At 35.7% G+C, this 23,665-nt stretch overlaps 1 protein-coding gene across 2 annotated transcripts in view; it reads left to right on the top strand.

Annotated features, from left to right (window-relative positions):
* The window catches only part of PIK3R5 (phosphoinositide-3-kinase regulatory subunit 5), a 98,157-nt gene extending 88,265 nt beyond the window's left edge, over window positions 1-9,892 (top strand). For both annotated transcript variants that reach the window (XM_051995670.1, XM_051995669.1), the window contains exons 15-19: window positions 5,432-5,508; window positions 6,837-6,930; window positions 7,125-7,207; window positions 7,471-7,583; window positions 7,798-9,892. In XM_051995670.1, coding sequence (XP_051851630.1) covers window positions 5,432-5,508; window positions 6,837-6,930; window positions 7,125-7,207; window positions 7,471-7,583; window positions 7,798-7,945 — 515 coding nt within the window. In that variant the 3' untranslated portion in view covers window positions 7,946-9,892. The remainder of the gene's footprint in view (window positions 1-5,431; window positions 5,509-6,836; window positions 6,931-7,124; window positions 7,208-7,470; window positions 7,584-7,797) is intronic.
* The last annotated feature ends 13,773 nt before the right edge of the window (window positions 9,893-23,665 follow it).

Raw genomic sequence — 23,665 nt, 5'->3', positions numbered from 1 at the left:
CAGTGTGCTAAGGTAGTCTTTAGCTCGGGAGAGTGTACCACACTGTTCTGGAGAACAAAAAGCCCAATGTCCAAGAAGGAAAGAGCACACTGGAAGTTAGGAGACTTGGATTCTAGTCTCTGTTCTGCCATTTATTTAATACCCATTTAATTTTAATCAAATCTTTTATATGATGAGAGAGTTCTTTTCACTCTAACATTCCATGGAAAAACTGACTCCTAGAGGAAGCTTTGTGCACACATTCAAAAATGATGTTGAGACTTTCAACAAAATTGTGGAGTCATGTCTAAGTAGATCTCATGACAAATATGTCAAAAATCATAAAGGAACAACAAAAGAGGGGAAAACAAAGAATCCCTTACAGGAAAACAAACAAAAATCTGAAGAGCTGAATAAGCAAGAAAGAGACCCTAATACAACCAATAAATATATTAAGAGCAATAAAAGTTTTCAGATTAAAGAATATGAAGGAAAATCTGTAGTCAGAAAAAATGACAGCCTTATACTTTCAGATGAGAGAGTAAATATACTAGAAGAATTTCTAAAATGGTTTAAAATAAAAGAGATAAAAAATAGTATGTATGAGATTGAACATAAGATCACTGAATGAAGAATTAAAAAATAAATAAATATGGGAATTAACACAATAGGAACGATGATGAAATGTCTCCTTGTAGCAGCAGACTCTTACAAATAAAGGGGTTCATACCAGCCTCCCCACACCAAACAAAACAAAGGAAAACAAAGGAGAACAAAATTTTTAAATAACAAAAACCAGGAAGACATTAGACTTCTACAAACCAAAATAACAGAAGTTAATACAAGAATTATTGTTCCCCCAGTAAAACACAAAGTGAAAAATAGTCTATTCCAGGAAATCATTGAATAAAATTACCCAGGACTACAGAATACAGAATATAAATCAAATGGAACAAAAAGGCATCATATTTAAGAGGGAAGAAAGCATTAACATGAAAATTAAGAGTTCTGGATTCTAGAGTACAGAATACAAAACCATAACATCCCTGCCCTCAAAGAGCTTATATTCATCTAAAGGACTGAGAAGAAAGGATGAGGAGAGTAATGAAATGATTTTTCTTGAAATTATTTACCACAAATAAAAGCTACTCAAATAATCCAATCCAATCAACAATTATTAAGGACTTATCATGTGCCAAGAACTGAGTTAAGTGCTGAGAATACCATTAATAAAAAGAAAGCTAGTTCCCACCCTCAAAGAGCCGACTCTCTAATAGGACAGAAAAACTAGAAGGATAAGGAGTTGGGGGACTGAAAAACCAGGGAGTATCGTATTCCATGGAGTTGAAACTAGGCAGAGTAGCAGGTACAGAGTAGTTTAGTTTCTGTCCTTATAAAGGAAAGCATTGGGAGGAATTTGGTATTCTACAATCAGCCACCCAATCATAGGGGAGTTGATGCTGGAGCTAAGTTGCTCAAGGCTTGAATAAATTAAAACAAGGCTTTGTAGCAGAGGCAGAAGAGAGAGGAATTTGGGAAGGAAAAAGGAGATTCTAAATTATACTCTTATCTGAGATACATAGAAAAAGGTAAGCAAAAATATCAAAATATATATATCAGTAAAAATAGCATCTTGGGATTATTTTTTGGTGTGGAAGCATAAGGGAGAATAAAAATTCAAAGTTGACTTAAAGATTGTTATTCTAAATGAGTAGAAGGATGATGATATGCAAGATATAAACATTATTTTTCTGAGATAGAAATGCTATTTGGATAGAGAAGAAGGTATACAGTTCTTCAGTTTTCAAAGAAATCAAAGTATCAATCATCATATGAAAGATGGCTCTAGATAAGTCTTGTCAGACTCAAATAAAAATAGGGACCACTGATTCATATACACAATATGTGGTCCATAGGGCCACATATTAACTTACCTATAAAATGCCACGTTATCTGTTTTGTTATATTTAATTAACATTAAATGAAATAACATTAATTAACATATTTAATTTGTTAAGCATTTCCCAATTACATTTTAATCTGTTTCTGATCATGTTTGGGAGTTGACAAAACTGCATGCCACTCATTGGTCATGTGTTTGATACTTTTGCTCTAAATTATTCCCAAGACACATATAAAATGTTATCAATTCAAAAAATGCTCCCAATCGCTCAGATCCAATAAACAATCCAAACTGAAAAGACTTAGAGTTCATCTCATACCTGTTAAATTGGGGAAAATGGCAAAATATGGGAACAGTGAATTTGGTGGGGGGAACAATAAAAAGATAGGTACATTAATACTGTGAATTAGTCTAATCCTGAAGGACAATTTGAATAGAAAAATTATTGACCTGACCATACCATTGACCTAGAGATCCTTACTGGTGAGTCTATATCCTATGGAAGTCTCATAAATTGAAGAAAAAAAATTGAAAACTATAGAGGTGCCCATCAACTGGGAATATTATTTCTCTGTAGAAATTATACATGTCAGAAATTCAGAGAAATAGAAAGAATGGTATGAATTGATGAAGAGTGAAGTAGTCATTTTTTTTTTTAAATTAAGCACATATAATGTGCCAGACACTGTTATAAGTACTAGAACTATAGATACAAAGATGTGTTACTCCTCCCCCCACCTTCAGGAAACTTAAATTCTATTGGAGTAAAACAACATATATATGTATATATATAAAAGAAAATTCAAAATATATGTAAAGTAAATGAGGCAATTTTGGAGGAGTGGTAGAAGCATCTGGAGAAAATCAAAAAGGCCTTAGTTTTGAAGAAACTAGGTATTCTAAAAAGTAAGAAGTGCATTTCAGGCATGGAGATAGTCTATAAAGGACATAAAGACAGGAAATGCCAATTTCTATGTAGGGAAGAACAAGAAAGATCAATTTTGCTGGATTGTAAAATGTATAAAGGAGAATAATATGTATTTTCTTTTCCAGGTTATATATACTGGAAAAGATATACTGGAGCCTGCTTGTGAAGGGTTTTACAAATAGAAAAATTTGTATTTGATCTTAGAGGCAATAGGAAGTTGGTGGAGCTTATTGATCAAGAAAGTGATAATTTATTACACATTCCTGGCTCTGAGCTTCAGTTTTCTCATCTGCAAAATGGGGCTAATAATATCTACTTAACCTCACAGGGTTGTTAAGAGGCTCAATATGTGAACATAGGCAAGTTTTAAAGTGCCATGTAAATGTCAGTTTTTAATTTGAATTGATAGTGCTAAAAAATTACATTATTAAAAAGTAGAGAATAGGAAATGATATATATTTATAGATATACATAGGAAATGAATTTGTAACTACAACATAAAAAATCATTTTTAAAAATGCCACTTGAACTACATAAAAAGCTTTTACATTAATGAAATAAATGATGCTAGAATAAAAAGAATATATGAATGGCGGGAAAAAACTTAACAATTTCTCAAAGGTAGGACATTTCAAATGTACAAAGAATTGGAATGTATTTATTATCTTGCATGATTCTTTAGTAGATAAGAGATCTAAACAAACTTCTCAAAAGAAGAAAAGCAATCTATCAGCAGCCATCTAAAAAAAGTTCTCATAATTGATAATCACAGAAATGGAAATTAAACCAATTTCATATGTAAAAGATTGTTAGAGAAAATAATTTCATTTTGTTGAAGATATGGAAAAACACATTAAATCACTTCCAATTGAGGCATCCACATGTAAAACAATTTGGAGTTTTGCAAAATAAGTTACAAAATTTCAAAACCTTTTATCCAGCTGTTCTTGAGGTTATTGAGAGGTTATTAACAACAAAGAGATGTAACCTCCCCCTCAGAGATTACTGATTGCCAGTTTTATCTAATCCCAGGCCTTCAGAAATCCATGGCCACTGACTCTTCAAGCAGTGGTTCTTATGTCCAACAGAGCACAAACACAGAGGTTTGTGAGCTCAAGACTTTATTCCACCCAATCACATCCTGTACTACTCCTGCACCACTCCTGCATTCCTCCTGCACTCTCCTGCACTCCCACTGAACTCCACCTACTTCCTGGTCTCCAGTACTTTTATTGAGTCTATGAGGTCACATGCATAGTCAGTAAGAGAAGGAGACACTTCCTGTTGATGATGCCTTCTCTATGTGGCCAGAGCTCCTGCTTAGGAGGTGGTCCCTTACTAGCTGTAGAGATCACATCCAGGTGCCTCAGGCATCAAAGTCTCTTTTTACTTGCTCATTATACTAGGTAAGGTTCCTCTCTGGACCCTTACAAAGAAATATCTACTATTGTGAAAATATTTATTGTATTACTCTTTATAATACCAAAAAATTAGAAATTCTGTGTCTGATTGGAGAATAAATCACCAAATTGTGGTATATAAATAATGTTGCGATGCCACAACAAGAATTGTATATGGAGAGTAATGCAAAGTAAAATAAAATCAATAGAAATGTTATACATAATTACCACAATTATGTAAATAAAGATAATGTCAAATAGCAACAATATTCAGATCAAAAATCTTTGTGAATCAAAAATAATGGTACTGGGAGCAGCTAGGTGGCACAGCAGATAGAACACCAGCACTGAAATCAGAAGGACCTGAGTTTAAATCTGGCCTCAGACACTTAACACTTCCTAGCTGTGTGACTCTGGGCAAGTCACTTAACCCCAATTGCCTCAGCAAAATAAACAAACAAACAAATATTGGTACTAACTTTAAAAAACATACCTCTTTTTTTCTCTCTCTTTCTTTCAACAAATAAAGAACTATCAGATTGTAAAGTTGCATATTTTATTAGCCAAAATTACTCTTATCTTGGAAGTTTGTACATTCAAAGAGATTCAATTGGTTTTGTGCTTGGGTATGAATGATGTTTTGAAATAAAATTTATAAATTAAAAAATGTTAGCACCTAAACCATTAAAAGTTCAGAGAACTTCCCAAGCACAATAAATAAACATAAAGGAAAAAAAAACTACAAGGATGACATCATATTTTAACTTATATTAAGTTCTTCCTGCCTCCAGCCTAATTTCATTTGGACACCAACTAATTTTCTTCAGGTTCTGTGTCTGGAGGCTTTTACTCATGGTCATTCTCATTATCTGCTCTTACTGGTCAGGGATTGGTAAGATTCTAAGACCAAATACAGGTAAGTGATGGAGTTTCTGAGGGAATGCCTAGAATGAAAGGACCTGTAGATCTGGTCTGGTTTCAGAAGATTATGATTTAGCAAATCAAGAACAATCCCTTAAAACAATGAAAATTTTGATTGGGCATTAGGTATGACTTCTTGATAGCAGAAAGGAAGTTGAAGGGGCTATTGAGGCCTAGAATTGAGGGGCTTAAGAAAGGAAAGGAAGGAGGAGTGAATAGAATCATGAGGTATTTGTATGTGGCTGTAGAGAGAAGGAAAAAAGATGTTTGGATTGAAAGGTTTGGATCTGTATAATATAGGTCCTGGCAGTAAACGGCTGGGCATTGATGGAGACCGAGAAGCCATCCCACTTACACTACAGATTATCTACAGCAAGGTAAGGGGTTGATCCTGAAATCTTGTCCTCCCTCTAAATACTGAGCCAGTGCAAGAATTGGGAACTGTCCCTCTCTGGCTTTTCTTTTTTTTTTTCTTTTTTCTTTCTTTTGTGTGTGGCGTAATTGGGGTTAAAATTACTTGCCCAGGATCACACAGCCAGTAAGTATTAAGTATCTAGAACTGGATTTGAACTCAGATCTTCCTGACTCCAGGATGGCTGTTCTATCCACTGCTCTATCTAGCTGCCCCTCTGCCTTTTCTTTGCCCAGAGATTTTATTCTGGGTCATATCCTTGTTGTTGTTGTTGTTGTTGTTTTTTCTGGATCTTAATTCCTGAGTCTAGAAAAGTTCTGTTTCTTTCTCTGCATATGTGACTTTAAACAAATCTTTTTGCATGGTGGATCTAATTTTTCTCCTGTTTAAAAATGCAGGGGCTATATTAGATCAAAGAATTAGATACCGAGGTAAAAATAACTTAAGAAATTTATAAAATGATATTAATATATGTGACTGCAAACTAAATACTTACGTAAGTACTTAGTGAAGAGACATCAGATAAGAAAGTCTTGTTAGAAAAATATCAGTGCTGGACCACTACTGGATTAAACCGCTTACATACACCATAATGGTCAGTATCACTATCTCTCCCCCATCCCCAAGACAATCTGAACATGTGCAGTTCTAAACATATTTCTATATTCATCACGCTGAACAAAAACTAAATTGGATCAAATGGGGGGAAAATATGAGAAAGAAAAAAGCAACAAGCAAACAAACAATAACAGCAACAATTAAGGTGAAAATCCTGTACTTTGATCCACATTCAGTCTCCATGGCTCTCTCTGGATATGGATGGCACTTTCTAAGATGGCACTTTCTATCAAGTCTATTGGAATTGCTTTGAATCATCTCATTATTGAAAAGAAGCAAGTCCATCACAGTTGATCATCACATAATCTTGTTGTTATTGGTATGCAATGTTCTTTTGGTTCTGCTCACTTCACTTAGTATCAGTTTATGTAAATCTTTCCAGGCTTTTATGAAATCAGTCTGCTCATTGTTTCTTATAGAACAATAATATTCCATTATATTCATATACCATAACTTATTTAGCCATTTCCCAATTGATGGGCATTCACTCAATTTCTAGTTCCTGCTATGAACATTTTTGCACATGTGAACCCTTTCCCCTTTTTAAAGATCTTTTTGGGATATAGACCAGTAGAGACATTTCTGCATGTAAATGGGTGATTAGTGGGTGCATTTGGAACAAGGCTAAAGTGTCTTCTTGGAGTTGAGCTTGGCTACTTTTATCTGTTCTTACAGGGGGCCATTAGTGGGCGGAGCCGATGGAACAATATGGAGAAAGTGTGTACCTCTGTCAACCTTAACAAGGCTTGTAGGAAGTTGGAGGAGCTAAGTAAGTGAAATTGTAAGGGGTAAGGAAGGGCTTAAAGTCATATATTTAATGGGGTCAATGGCTACTGGGATGTTAATTCCTCAGTTCTTTGGGGGCCCTATCCCTCTTCCTCTTTCAGGCCTATTGTACATTGATCAGGGGGCAAAGGGAAGTTCCAGAGCCTGAGCTTATGATTTGAATTCTGTCTTGTTTAGATTCTAACATGGAATCTCTGACCTTGACCCTGACTGAGGTGGTGAAGAGACAAAACTCTAAGTCCAAGAAGAGCTATAACCAGGTATTAGCCTCCTTTATCTTCTTGGTCTCAATGCCATTTTTGCTCTCATACAAAAGTGGTCAGCAAAAGTTTGGGAACAGGGAGAGAAAGGAAATGAAGTCAGACATGTATGTAATCATATGTGTAGAAAGGGAAATATGGGGGCTTGTGTGGGAAAATGATCTGTAGACTAGAGGGAATATCTATTTTGTTGGAAAGTCCTCGGTTAGAGACCAGAATCTCTGGCTTGATTATTGAGTCACTGATCCAAAGCTTCTCCACAGATCAGCACATCACAGATTAAAGTGGACAAGGTACAAATCATTGGCTCCAACAGCTACTCCTTTGCTGTTTGTCTGGATCAGGATGAGCGAAAAATCCTACAGAGTGTAATCAGGTAATGAAAGAGATCTATAAATTTGCCCCAGAAAAAAAAAAAAAAAACCCACAAAAAACTACTGCTTTGTGTTGGGGGGAGAAGAGTGGTATATCTGCTACATATCTCTCCTTTCTCCCCAACTGACCCATCTCTCAGATCTGAATTAGAGGAGGGGTGGGGACTGGAGGATGTTCTTGTAAAATCTTTCCCTGAACCAAGATCTCCCCAACAGGTGTGAAGTTTCTCCCTGCTACAAATCTGAAAACAGCAGCCTTTGGCCACAATCCCAGAGACTTTCCTTCCTGCCACCTCAAAACTCACCGGAGCTCTGCTCCTTCCTCTGTTTGCCCATCATGACCTTCAGTGGAGCTCTGCCATAACACAGCATCTTCATTTGGATTTGGTACTTCTCAAGGAAACATGGACTCTCACCTGCCAAACCAGAGTCCTCTCAGTCCAGAAAACCAGGGCTGGCAATTGTGGCTCCTCCTTGAAAAGGGTGGAATTCACTATAAGTTAGCCATTTTTTACATGGGATCCTGATGATGTTTTATTTTTGTTTTTGTTTTTTCCCCAGCAGGAAAAAGAACAGAAACCTTTATCTCAGTAGGGAGAGATTGCCTTCTTCTCATATAAGTATGCTTTATATGGGAGGGGGAAAACAGGGTAGTAAGGGAGACATGAATTAAGTCCATCTTCCCTTCTGACTTCTTAAGGAAGTGAGTAAGGTAAGTCAATTAGCCTCTCTCTGGCTTTAGTTTCTTTATCTATAAAATGGAAAATATCTTGCTCCTTCCTAAATTTAGACATCTGGAACATAATCTAGCTCTAAAATCTATGATTTTTATCTCAGAACCTAGATGTTCAGTTACGTGGCTTGGCTTTGAATGCTAGTCCTCTTTTCTTTCATTTCAGATCCTGAGTTGAAAGGCTGGCAGGAAAATGGAGAACAAATAGGGAGGAAATTCTGTCCCAGAAGGCTATTCAAACCCAACCTCTGCCTTTTTTAGCACTCTCTCCTTGGAGGAGATGCATGTTCTAACAAGAGCCTAGCATTATTTTAAAGGTTGGAGAAGACATGAGATGTGTAAGAAGTTTACATTGTAGTTGGAGAGATAAAATAATACATGAGACATACTTTATGTACAACAGTAGATTAATAATATACTAATAATTAAGAATATAATGAAGAATTAATGGTACCTCAGTTTAACTCTAAACAACTCATAATAGCAGGGAGTTTGGTCTAAAGCAACTCCATCTTGACCTGATCCAAGAGGATTTATTAGAAAACACCAAAAAAAGATTTTGTTATACTAAAGCTTCATCTATATCAAGGTCCTGTACTACATTCCGGAATTTTGTATTTAGGTTCTATTGTACTGTATCACTCTTTGTGTACAAAAGAGGTCTACATAATATACATTATGTTCCTTCCCTATAGACCTTCCTAGTATAAAGTGGATTCCAAACCAAGATGATTAGACAGCAGAAAAGAAGTATTTGAAGGACTATCATGTGAAAAAGAGTTGGAGCAGTTAGGTTTTTTTGTTTGACCAGGGAAAGCAGAACTAAGAGCAATGGGTAGGAGTTCTTGAGAGGTCAATTTTAGCATGATCTGAGAAAATGTGTCCTAATAGAATTTTACATACCATAGGTACTTAATAATGTTTATTTTATTTCTCTGCACAAATAGTAGAAATATAACATAGTGGATAGAGTCTGGGAGACTTATATTCAAGTCCTACCTTTCGTATATGTTGCTATGTGATCCCTTAGCAAGTCATTTAGCCTCTTGGTGCTCCCAGGCAATCTCTAGAATTCTAGAAGTCGTAGAACTGTTGTCAGTCTTCAAGTATTGAGGAAATTTCCACAAGAGGAGATGCGTATACCAAAGAGATCACAGGTCCACTTGAAAAACAAAACAAACAAACAAACAAAAAAACAACTATGCAGAAGTGAAGTAGACTCCCTGGGACGGTAGGGACTTAGATATCTCTGGTGGATTTCATTCTAAATTCTATTTAACCATTTGTCAGAGATGATGTTGAATAGGTCCTTTCCTATGTATAAGTTGGATTAGATGACATTTGACTTCCTTTTCACTTTGGTGATTCTGATTAAATTCTATCCTTTAATTGAGGAGATAAATCTTGAAAGTAGAGAGTAGAGTTTCTGTAGGCAGAAAAAAGAGAAGGGAAGGCAAAAATAGGAAGGAATAATGTGAATAATAATAGCAAGGTACAGAATTTCTTCTCTAATTTTGAGTAATTTTTTTTTGTCTGTTTAATTCAACCACTCTTTATTAAAGTGTATGCAAGAAACTACTGGTGCTGGAAATATGAATATGATATGAATACGATACACAATCTCTTTACCTTTCCACCCTTCTCACTATCCCTGGACTGTCTCACTTACCCAATCTGCATTCCTTCTGGACAGGCTTATTCTCTTCAAGGATCTTGAGGGAGAGTTTTCCCTGATTGGGAGAATACAATCCTACAATACATTATACCCACCAAGCCCCACCATCGTGCTTCCCATTTAACAAAGCAGTCAATTTAACTTCATTAAATCTTAATTAGAAACACTTACTAAACTACAAATAAAACAGGAATAATAGAACATTTCACAACACATTATCCATATTGTGGATACTACCAGGATGAACACAAAATAAAGACAATCATAGCAAAGAGGCACAGGTATAAGGAATGCTTGCAGCCACTAACAATTTTGGACTTTGCGCTTTTTCTTTTGAGAACGTTGTGTACAACAATTCACTGATGGAGTGAGGGGCACCACTAATGGGTGCTTCATTTGAGTTAAACCTTTTCTGGGCTCACATTATGTTATGTCATTTCCACCAAAATAGAGATCTTGAGTCTGGGTTCTTAAAAGAGCTTCTTCATAATTGCTCCTCAAGGAACAGTACAGGAAAAAGCAAAAGCAAAAACATTTCTTCTTTGAATTAGCTCTTCTAAGCAGTAGATGAATGAAATGAACAAATAAATAAATGAATAAAGCATTTATTAAACACTATGTGAAAAGCACTATATTAAGCAGTAGGGATAGAAAAGTAAGATTAAGTAAGTAAAGCAAGAAATGGAAAAGTAAAATAGTCCTTGCTCTCATTCTTGAGAATATGCACTTCTGCTCATATTCTATCTAAAATGCCCATGCAAATTCTAAGGTCTTTTCCCAGACTCAACTAGAAATCTTTCCTGAATTACTGGTCCAAAGCAGAGTCTCTTCATTAAGATCACTTATTTCTATCACATGAGCATAAACCAAAATCCCCGGTTTTTGCCATTTATACCATAGATAGGAAATATACATTTTTCCCAATATCACCCAAATGGATGAAAACAAGCTGGAAACAGGATTTCCCAACTATTATCTTCAAAGTCATCATGTCAGTCATATGCAAATTAGATGCTGGAAAACAGGACTATGCTTTTATCTTTATCTTAAGTAGGTGCCTTTTCTCTGAGGGACTACTTTTTTTTAAAAGTTTGTTTCAGAGCTGTTTCAATAGGAAAGAAGTATACCTTTATACAAAATTAAAAATTATACTCTTTACTAAAATTAGTTTTAGCTTGATGTGGAGTGGGAACAAAGAATCACTATTAGGATATAATTAAATGAATAGGAAAGATACCAAAGTGTAGGCAGTGAAATGCAATGAAAGAAAGGTCAATTATGTGTTGGAAGTGGAGTTGGGGAAAGTTTTATGGAGAAAAGTATACCAGAGTTATGTCTTGCAAAGAGAGAAGGATGTCTGTAAGGGAGGGAATAAGGTAGTTCATTTTAGGTAAGGAGATAGGCCTGTGTAAGTAACAGGTATGAAAGAGGACAAGATCTGATTTAGTTGGCCAAATGTGCTGATCTGTATCAAATACACAAGGTAGTATCATGAAAAAATGGTTTCTGTCCCTCACTTCAGTCTCCCATCCCCTCTCGCCTTGCTGTTTTGCTAGGGTACCAAGTGCTGTCCGAATTCCCCACAAGCGTAGGGTTCAAAGTCTGGGAAAGATACTCCTCAGACAGTTGCTTTTGGGATCAGTACTAGTTTGAATCTATTTCAGGAAGATAAGGTATATAAAGAATCAAAAATGATAGGAAAAACAAAACAAAACAAAAAAAATCTGATGTGCTATGTTTCCCTTCTGCCTCAAGCAAGATATCATCCAAGCTTTATACTGGGCCCAGGATTCAGATAGGCGAGTCTTAGGTTGATAACTTCTGGGACAGATTAAAATATCCAACTAGTTTCTGCCCTTTTTGGCTGTCCAGTCTTTACAAGTAACTGAGTTGAGGCCCTACTCTGGTCAGATATGAGGGTAACATATCTGCCTCCTGAAAGATTGCCCTGGAGCTTCGGGATTCATAGAGGCAACATGGTATAATGGAAAGAACACTGGACTTGAAATTTAAAAATCCAAGTTCAAGTACCAGATCCATTATTTGCTAACATGTATATCTCTTTGAACTTCAATTTCCTCATTTATAAAGTAAGGGTGATAATATTTACACTACATGATCTCACAGGATTATTGTAGTAAGTTAAACTATCTTTTCCCAAGATCAAGGGAAGGATCAAAAACCCTTTGCTATTTATGAGTGGAAAATCCAATTCTAGAAATCTCTATTACCTAGTTCATCCTTTTTCTCTTCTGTTTTAGTCCCATCACTGATCAGAGTGTGATATTTCACTGTTTCTCAGGAAAATAAAAAGAAAAAAAGGGTTAAGTTATTCAGAACCACTCTATTACTTTCTAACTATTTCATCAACATCCCATTTCACATGCATTGAAGTAAAAGGGAAAGCAATAACTTAAAATGATTGTGTTCAAATCCTGCCTCTGATGGTTACTATTTGTGTGGCTTTGGGCTTGACTTTCTGTTTCCTTTTCTATACACTGGAGATGTTTGATTAGATGATCTGAAGTCCTACCATCCTGGACGAACTCTATAGCTATTCCAGACCAAAGCTATTAGCCAGAATAATAGTCTTGTCATGAAGCTCTCTGCCACTCTAGCCCAAAATTGTTAACTTAAACTGTTACGTGGGTGATACTTTTTCCCCTTTTTTGGAGCGGGAAGGAAAGAGAACTGTGATGTGAAGTTCAGATAGTCACATGAAAAACAGACACACACAGAACAAATAAAATTTAACAAATTCAGATAGGCATATTAAGTTACACTGTATAATAACTTGGCATAAATGGCTTGCTTACTTCAGTTCAACAGCCACTGATGAATGTGCCAGATACTAGATTCTAAAGTTGTGAAGCTAAAATTCTTCACAATCCTTGCCTTCAAGCTACTTATGGTGTAATAGGAGGAATATTACATGCACACAAACATCATACAAGAAAAAGTGTGATCAATGGCAACAGAGAGATCCAAAAGATCTCCTTTTTGAGGAGAGAGAAATTTTTTTTTTAAAGAAATCTTTCTGTGTGTGTGTGTGTGTGTGTGTGTGTGTGTGTGTGTGTGTGTGTAGGGATATATGTGTAGATAATTGCCATAAAGAAAAGCTTCATGATGGACAATGGTACCTGGAAGAATATCCGCCAGGTAGAGAGGAGGAAGAATCAGATTTCATTCTTACAATGTGGCCATCAAAAAAATTAAAAAAAAAAATGTGATGAACCTGGAAAATGCAAGACAATGTCAAGAATAGGCTGATACTTTAGTTATGGTAGATAAGAGTCTTTGAATATATAAGGATGAATAATCAACATTTATTAGCAACTATATGTTAGGCTCTATGCTGAGCACTAGAGACACAAAAAGTTAACAACCAATTGCAACCCTAATTCAAATATTTGTCACATTTTGCCTGGATCTAACATAATAGACTCTTAACTGGTCCCCTTAGGGGTTTTCAGTCTGTACAACTGATTTTAAATACATTCCTAATGTATCACTCTCTGTAATGCTAATTTTGGATTCAAAAATTTCCAGTGGCTTATTGCCTACTAATTAAGTGTTATTGCCCAATTCCTACTCTTCTGATATTTCTAATCCCCATTATTTAAGCATAGCTCATGTTTTCAGCCTTTTCTCATTTTGCTTCTCTTAATACTATATTCCAATCAAACTGGACTACTCTGCAACATCAGTTTTGTTTCTGTCTCATTCTGTCACTGTCCCTTGTGTGAGAAATAAGCCCTTCCTAACTTCAATCAAGGTTCATATCACTCAGGTGTCGTCACCTCTCTGAAATTTCCTGGGGTATCCCATTAGCTCCCTGAAAGTAATTCCTCAAAAATCTTACAAGCACTTTGCATGAACCATTCATTGACATTTACCTCATTCTTATATCACATTTATATCTTACCCTGATTTCCTTTTAGATTGTAACGTCTATGAGAGCCAGGTGTGTGTTTCCAGAACTTATGAACTTCTTGTACATGGGTACTTAATAAATATTTATTAAATTAAGTTCAATATTCAGTTGTGCAATGCACAGTTCAGTAGGCACATTAAGTGGGTGAATCTCTCCTGTTGTTACTAAGTAGGTCTTTTGCCTTTCATTTATACCAACCTCACACAAGGAGGTAGGAGCCTCCTTCATAGACCAGCATGCTCAGGAAATTTCAGTGGATACCTGTTGGAATACAGGGGAAAGCTGCTGGAATACATAAGAACCACCTGATAGTCGCTGCTGGAGATCCAACCCAGAATGGATATCTTCTTGTGAGAAGAGGATACAAGGAGACTGAGGGGCAGTTGCTGTTCTTTGACTTCTCTGACTGAGAGGCCATTGCATTGTCTGACTTCACTCTTCCTCTGCCTCCAATTTATCTCATTCCCAGTTCACAACACCTGTGTCAGCAAAGGCTGCCCTGCAGCTCAGATGATATCCACAGCTGTGGAGGCTCTTGGAGAATTGACCTGTCCTTTAACAATTCCCCATTTTTTTTGTTTTTGCTGTTATTCCCTCTTCTCCCTTCTTCTCCTCCTTCCCTCTTCCTCTTCCCCCCCCCCCCCCCCCACACACAGCATGGTCTGCACACTGAGGAATGCAAGCAGCACTATCACTTCTGAATGGTTGTAGCAGGTGTTGATCAAGGCAAACTTTCGAATGGAGAAGAGGACTGTAGTCAGAACAGGCATTTGTCCCCTTAACCGACACTCTTTTTCTTGATATGCATAGTACCTATCAATTATTTTCCTCCTCAAGATGAGCTCATTCAGAAGAAAGTAGGGAGAAAGAGAAAGATCAGTCAAAAGCATCTGTAACTGTAAACATAAAGCAGAGCCTCAGATGGTTTGGCTATCTGGACAAAATTCCTGTCATTATGCTTATGGTGAGATCTTGTGATAAGAGCAATATCTACCAGGGTTCCCCCTTGCCGTGCAGGCTAATCTGATTTTGTATTTAAAAGTGATGAAACCGAACTTAACACTTGATTGGCTCAGAGAAGATAAGATTCTAGTCCTACTGCTATTGTTGTAGTTTCCTAGTGGCTTCAGGTCCCATTGATGTGGCTTCTTAAACACCTAAAGACATTAAAAAGGCCAAATATATTGCAAATGGTCTAAATCAAAGTTGAAACAATTATAAGAACTGCAGAGTTTGAGGACTGATTCTATTGTCAATCAATAGGGATGCCATATAATGTTGAGTGTGAGACTATAAGATTCCCTTAACTATAGACAAGACTGGAACTCTTGCCCAACTGGATTCTTTTGCCAAATGGATCACCTGTATAATGGATATGACCTTCAATTTGCTCTCTACTGGCTGATTTATTTCATCTTGGGTAAGAAATTTGCTCACTTTCATCAAACAAGAACCACTCTAGGAAGGGGAGAGGTCTCTGGTCTTTCATTTTCTTGGAACCTTTCTTTTGAGGATTTACCCAGCAAGAATGGAATGCTTTTGGACACAGTTTCAAGTGGTCATCTATAATTCTTCTTAACCAACACAGAGTTGAAGCCTACTTCAAGGTTCCTAATTCCTCAGGGACTTCCATAAACCCTTTTTCCTCTGGCATGATTCAGACAATTTTTCACAAAGGGCCTGAGGAACTCAAGGAAGGTACCTTGCTTTGTATGGTAGAGAAGAAACTGTTGCTCTAAAACTATAGTGTATATATATTTACTTGGAAGAAGGGATTTCTGCAATTGACATGGTGGTAAACTTGAGCTCCTGGATGATAGTAGAGAAAATTCTTTTCTAGCCCTTTTAAAATAAGGGAATAATGCAGAACAAGTCTTTGTATGAACACTGGTATTACAACAAGCTTCATGAAAAACAGTGACCTTTTATCTACCCTTATGACAGATGAGCCTGATTCATGATGAAGAAATTGCCAGAGATGTATCACCTGGACTATGGCCCTAATGTTCCTGGTGTTGCTGTAGCTCCTTATTGACACTGCCTTACACCCGCAGATCCACTGTATATTGGAAAATTATAGCCTCACTCAATATAGACAAGATCATTGATACAGGATTCAGGCCTTCTAAAAGAGAAACTGGGATTTTTGGATTTCATTTTCTGCCACATTTGGTCATTTCTTTAGGGAGATATTATTTTGTTTGTTTGGGTTTTTTTTTTTTTAAACACTATTTTTTTGTGTGTAGTCTTTTTCTTTTTCCTCACAAATACAAATTCCTTACCTCTATTGATTACTTCAATTTTATCCTACATATTTATATGTTATCTCCTCCATTAAACTGTAAGCTCTCACAGGGATTGTTTTTTGCTTTTTATATTCCCAGTGTTTGGCACTGTGCTTAGGTGCTTAAGTACTCAATAACTTGACTTAACCTTTCTGTCTATGCCATGCTCATTGCATCCCTGATATTAAGGGTGGATAGGCAGTTAGGTGGTCCAATGAAGAAGGTGCTTAACTTGAAGTCAGGAAGAACTGAGTTCAAATTGAACCTGTTGTGATCCTGGTCAATGCATTTATCCTCTCTCAACCTTGGGTTTCTTCATTTGTAAACTGAAGATAATAATAGCATCTACTTCACAGGCTTATTGTGAGGGGCAAATGAGGTAACAAAGGTAAAGTACTTTGCAAACCTTAAAGCACTATATAAATGCTAACATTATTATCAAAGTTATCCAGTAACTATCCTAATGCCATTTATATTGTATAAGGAACTCTAGAAACAAAGGTTTCAAATACACCAGCAACAATTTCCAAAGCAGACTAAACCACATATTTGGAATAGTTAACAAAATAATAAATAAAAATGCAATAAAACATATTACATTTTTTAAACTATTTACTATGTAGTCCACAAGGATTTTAGTAATGACATTTTCTATCTGAATTTAATTCCACTGCTCTAGAAGATCCTTAAAACTTTACCATCTCTTCCTTTTCCCCCTCAACCCCCCTGTCCACCATGTGGGTTAGGCTATTCTTTCTCTAAAAAATAAAGAAACTGTCTCCAAGATTTGATTGGGCCAGAGAACTAAGACTCAAAGGCACAGGGTTTCTGGTTGTGTTGATGTGTCTTTCTGGTCGTGTTGATGTGTCTTTCTGGTCATCTGAAGGCATAAAAAGAACCCATCAGAGAGCTTGTCATATTTGGCAACTATCCCAAGACAAAACTATATAGCCCACTTTATCCTTCTGTTGACCAGAAGTATTTGGGAGTAGACAAGGGATGGGGAGGGTGAATATTTCATGAGGCTGAGTGCAATCTTTGTTGAGTGTTCTTTCTGTGCTTTAGGTAAATAAACCTCCTTTTATTAACTGTTGAATGACCTATTGGGCCTAAACAACAGAAGACCACATTGAATTAGATCAGTATGCCTGAGTTTGCTTTTTCTTTCTTAAGCCTTTTTATACTTTAATATATAGTCAGAAGTCAGCTTTTTGCACTTTTTTAGAATATACACCATAAAATTTAGTTCTAAGTATTTTTGATTCTTGAATGTAGGCTGTGCCTGAAGTCTCAATTTCTTCCTTGCCAATTCTATCCATTGCAAGATATTGCCAGAGAAGTGATTGCTATGGCATCCTTGCCTTTCCTCCTTTTTACTCCTTTTGTTCTGTTCTTGCAGTTTTTAATTCCCTGAATAAATAGCTTTAACATTTACCATATATACTCGAGTATAAGCCGACCTGAATATAAGCCAAAGCCCCTAATTTTAACCCAAAAATCTGGGAAAACTTATTATATCAGTAGGTTTAGGTAGCGCACTGGTGCCCGCAGAGGAGGAGAGCGGGTGCCGGTATACATATGTAGAGCGCTTGCCAGCATTAGTATACAGTCCGGTTACCGACTGTGATACTACAGGAAGAGCCGCATCACCGTAGCAACGCCAGCCCTGTAGTATCACAGTCGGCACTCGCGCTGTATACTACACAGCAGGGGGGCATTCAAAGGGCTATTTACACATGTTTTATCTAGTGACTCGAGTATAAGCCGAGGAGGGGATTTTCTGGCCAAAAATTGGGCAGAAAAACTCGGCTTATACTCGAGTATATACGGTAACATCGAATCTTCCCTAATGTGTGGACTACAAAACCTAAAATGTTAGCAGGCAAAAGGCAGTATTTATGTTCTAGTAATAAGTATTGGAAATGCAAATAAAAGTAAAAATAAAGCCCTTGAGAAGCTTACAATGTATGGGGGAAAGATCATACATAAAAGAGAGCTAAAATTTCTAATTCACTGATTATCCACTTATTTCAATTCTTTACTATTATACAGAAAAAGTGCTGCTATAAATATTTGGAGATATTTTAGGCTTTTTTTTTTTTTAAATCACTACCTCCCAAGGAAATCATAAAGGAGGGAAAAAGATCCACATATGCAAAAGTGTTTGTAGCAGCTCTTTTTGCAGTAGCAAAGAATTGGAAAATGAGAAAAAGCCCATCAATTAAGGAGTGGCTGAATAAGTTGTGGTATATGAAAGTAATGGAATATTATTGATTTATAAAAAATGTTGAACAAGATGATTTTAGAAAGGCTTGGAAAGATTTACATGAACTGATACTGAGTGAAACAAGCAGAACCAGGAATCCATTGTGCATAGTAACAGCAAAAATGTGCAATGATCAATTAAGAAAGACTTGGATCTTCTCAGTGGTTCTGTATCCAAGGCAATCCCAATAGATTTTGGATAGAAAATGTCATCTGCATCCATAAAAAGAAACATGGAGATTGAATGTAAATCAGCACATGCTAAGTATACTTCTTTTATGTTTTTTTTTTTTTTCTCTTCCATGGTTTTTCCTTTTTGTCCTGATTTTTCTTTCCCAACATGATTCATTAAGTAATGTATTACTTAATAAATAAATTAATTAATTAATTAATTAAATTTTAAAAAGATGTGAGGCAGAAGAGATAGATAATAATCAAATAGTAATCTATCAGTCCAAACCAACTTATTAGTCATAAAATGGAAAATGAATTTGGAAATGAAAATAAATGATATACTTGAAAAAAAATAAAAGATAGCTAATAAAAAGAAAAGAAATGCAGGAGTATGATAGTGAAATCCAGAGAATCATGAGCAAACAGGGAGAAGGATACTAGCAGGACAGATGGATGTTTCAGGGTGAAAAGGAAGCTGAGTTATGGTTGGTGAAGTCTGGAGAACCAGAAGCATAGCCACAAAGAGAATGTAATAATATAAATAGTATAATTATATTCTCATAAATGTTTTGTTGTGATAGTAATTACAAATTTTTTAAATGATAAATATAAATAATTATATCAATATATATAAATTTTAAGTCTTTATCAATGAACATTTGTGAATATTTTGCATTTATAATTCATTGAGGTAGGCCATGTGTATCTGTCTGATTAATATCTAATAATTTATGTTTAAAATATGTACATTTAAAATAAATTCTATATTAATGACATAATAATTTATACATTTAATATTTTCCCTACTTTGGACATGAGTGAAAATCTAAGTTTTAAGTAATTTTTTATATATTTAATATTTTTATTTTCCCAGTTACATGTAAAACAATTTTTACATGTTTTTAAAATTTTGAGTTTCAGGTTTTCTCCCTTATACCCTACCTCCACACTCCATTAAGAAGACACATGTGAAATTATGCAAAACATTTCCATAAGTGATATTGTGAAAAAAAAAACACAGATTCCCCTCCCCCCCAAAAAAAGCCCTTAAGAAAAATAAAGTAAAAAAAAAAAAAAAAAAAAAAAAAGAGTATGCTTGAATATGTGTTCAGAAACAATTAGTTCTTTCTATGGGCATGAATAGCATTTTTGATCACAAGTCCTTCAGAGTAGTCCTGGATCATTGTATTGCTGAGAATAGCAGAGTCATTCACAGATGATCATCCCACAACATTGCTAATAATGTGCACACAGTACAATTTTATTTTGCTTGAGTTCATGAAGGACTTTGCCAGGTTTTTCTGAGAGGATCATGCTCATCATTTCCATTAGAACAATAATAATTCTATCATAATCATACATATCACAACTTATTCAGCCATCCCCCAATTGATAGACATCCCCTTGGTTTCCAATTCTTTGCCTGAGAAGAGAACTGCTAGATCCTTTTTAAAACAAAAAATCACTTTTTGGATTCATACCTAGTAGTGGTATTGTTAGGTGAAAGGATATGCATGATTTTATATCCCTTTGGGTATAATTAATATATTTTGATCATTTATCAATTGAGCATGACTCTTTTTTTTTTATAAATTTGATTCAATTCTCTATACATTTGAGAAATAAGGCCTTCATCAAAGAAACTTGCTTCAAAATTATTTTTCCCAATTACTAATACTAACTGTATTTCTCCCTTGTTTATTCTATTCTCTTTCTCCTTTCTTCCTGACCTTCCTCAAAAGTGTTTTGCTACTGAGCACCCTCCCTCTAATATTCCATTTTTTCTATCATCCTGCCCTCTTCGCATATTCCCTTTCTCTCCTACTTTTCCTGCAAGGTAATATTCTATACTCATATTGAGTGTATATGTTATTTCCTCTTTAAGCCAATTCTGATGAGAAAAAGGTTCACTCATTCTCCCACTCTTCCCCTTCTTTCTATTGTAAAAGCTTTTTCTAGTCCCTTTTATGGCAGATAAGTTACACATTCCATCTTTCTCTTTTCTGTTCTCCCAGTACATTACTCTCTCACGCCTTAATTTTATTTTTTTTAGATATTATATATTCATATTAAACTCACACCTGTTCCCTATGTTTGTATGTACTCTTTTTAACTGCAATGATAATGAGAAAATTCTACTGAATTAAAAGTATCATCCTCCCAAGTAGGAATGTAAACAGATAAAACCTTATTAAGTCCCTTTTGATATCCCTTTCCTGGTTACTTCCTTATGCTTCTCCTGAGTCCTGTATTTGAAAATCAATTAAAAAAAAAAATTCAGCTTTGGTCTTTTTTTCCACAAATGCTCATAAGTTCTCTGTTTTATTGAAATTTTACCACCTTTCACCCTGAAGAATTATACTCAGTTTTGCTTGGTGGGTGATTCTTAATTGTAATCCTAGCTCTTTGGAATATTATATTCCAAGCCCTCTGGTCCTTTAATGTAAAAGCGGCTAAACCTTGTGTTATACTGACTGTGACTCCACTATATTTGAATTGTTCCATTCTAAATGCTTGCAATATTTTCTCCTTGACCTGGGAGTTCTGGAATTTGACTATAATATTCCTGGGAGGTTTTATTTTGGGATCTCTTTTAGGAGGTGATCAATGGATTCTTTCAATTTCACTTTTACTCTCTGGTTCTAAAATATAAGCACAGTTTTTCTTGATAATTTCTTGAAAGATGATTCATGGGGTTGTTGGGGTTTTTTTTTATCATGGTTTTCAGGTAGACCAATGATTTTTAAACTATTTCTCCTAGATCTATTTTCCTAGATATGTTTTTCCATTGAGATATTTCACATTGCTTTCTGTTTTTTTTTATGTTTTTGGTTTTATTTTATTGCTTCTTGATTTCTCATAAAATCATTAGTTTCCATTTCCATAATTCTAATTTTCAAGGAACTATTTACCTCAGTGAACTTTTGTGCCCCTTTTCCATTTGGCCAAATTTGCTTTTAGGTCGTTATTCGCCTTGTTAGCTTTTTATATTTCCTTTTGCACCCCTCTCAATTCCCAATTTTTCCTCTATTTCTTTTACTTGATTTTCAAAATTCCTTTTGAGATCTTCCATGGCCGGAGCCCAATTCTTGTTTTTCTTGGAGGCTTGGATATAGAAGCTTTCACTTTGTTATCTTCTGAGTATGTGTTTTGTTCTTATTTGTCACCATAGTAACTTTCTATGGTCAGAATCTTGTTCTGCTTTTTGCTCATTATCCAAGCTGTTATTTAGCTTTTAACTCTTTGTTAAAATAAGGTTCTGTTTCCAAGTGGAGGGTGCACTATCTCAAGCTTTAAGGGTTTTGTGCACTTGTTTTCAGAGATACCTTGTGTAGTTATTTTCAGAGATCCTGACTACAAGCACTATTTTCTGCCTTTGAACTGTCAGGAGGGTCCCTTTTCCTCTGTGGCTGTATGTTTTAGTATGCTAAAGCAAGAGTCCTTTTTCAGTGCTAGTAAAGAGACCTTCTATGACCTCAAGTTTCCTGAAGCTGCCACCACCACCACCACTGCTGCCCTGGACCACTCCTCTCATTCTACTGACAAATCTTTCCTGCTGATGTTCCAAGTCGTCTTTGGTGTCTCTGGGGTAAGAGGTTTGAAAACCTCCAGTACTGCCATTGACTCAGAGGCCCAAAGCTGTTTTCCTGCTTCCCCATCCACCTTGGGGCAAAAGCTGTGCTGGTGTAGTTTGTGCCAGGACTGTGCACTGGACTCTCACCCTGGTGCTACAGACTTTTCCTTCTGACCTTATAAGTTGTCTTCAGCTGAAAAATGTTCCACTTCATCTTTTTGCAGGTTCTTATGCTTTAAAATTTATTTAGAGTCATTATGTAAAGGAATTTGGAGGAGTCTGGGGGTGAGCTGAGTGAGCTTTGTCCTTTACTCTGCCCTCTTGGCTCCACTTCTCTCTTCCAGTAATTTTTCCCTGGAATTCTAAGGTGGGGATTCAAGCACCCAAAGATTGTGGGGGAGGGGAGAAAGATTTAATTCCTCTCGTTTTAGGTTGGACTCTCCCAGCAAAGAATACAATATGACCACATATGTGAATATAGAGAAAAGGGGCCCCTGCATGGAGGAGAGAATTCAGTTTAAATTTACTATTGTTCAACATGACTGTACTTATTTGTGACTGTGGGGAATTCTATTTGGGCAAGAGAGGTGGAGACTCGAGCCAGTGAAATGAAAAAATAGCATCAATGAAGTTTTTTTATTTGTTAATGAAATATTTTCAAGATACAGGCATCAGAGAAGAATAAAATTATTATTATGGAGAAATTAGGTCTGTTGAGATTAGATAACATAAATTTATGGTGGAGCCAATTGGTATGTTTTTTGTTGTATCATAAGATTATAGGATTTAGATCTAGACTTTCTTAGGTTTAAATTCCAATTTAAATCCAATTCAACAAGTGTTTGCTAGGCATTTTCTGAGTAGGGCACTGGGCAAGGTGCTGGAGATTTAAAGACAAAACAAAAACAGTTCCTGTTTCAAAATATACAATCTACTTTGGCAGTTGGGGTGAAATATAAAATGTAAACATTTAAGTATATATGTAAAAATTTCATGAAGAATAAGAGTATTAATAACCAGGAAGATTCCAACTTTTCATGGTAGGTAGCATATGAATTGAGTCTTGAAGGAAGCTAAAGATTATAAGAGGTGAAAGGGAGTAGCAAGTACATGCCAGTTATAAAGGATAGAACATTTGCCTGGTCAGAGGCAAGACATGGAATTCAGATTTCAAAGGCCAGTTTGACTGCAACCCATAGTGTTCAAAGTAAAATAGTATATACCTGGAAAAAGTAGGCTGTAGCTGATTTACAAAATATTAAACAGAAGATTTTATCCTAAAGGCAAAAACAAATCATTAAAGCTTATTGTACAAGGTAGTGCTATAGTCACACATACTTTAGAAAGATTATTTTGGTAGTTTAGGGAGGTGATTTAAAATGGGGAGAGACTGAAAGCAAGGAATTCAATTACAATACTGATACAGTACTTCAGTAAATAATGA

Source organism: Antechinus flavipes, chromosome 4, assembly GCF_016432865.1.
Source record: "Antechinus flavipes isolate AdamAnt ecotype Samford, QLD, Australia chromosome 4, AdamAnt_v2, whole genome shotgun sequence".
Taxonomy (NCBI): Eukaryota; Metazoa; Chordata; class Mammalia; order Dasyuromorphia; family Dasyuridae; genus Antechinus; species Antechinus flavipes.
The sequence above is the reverse complement of the archived record's forward strand: the minus strand, read 5'-3'. Positions and strand labels throughout refer to the sequence as shown.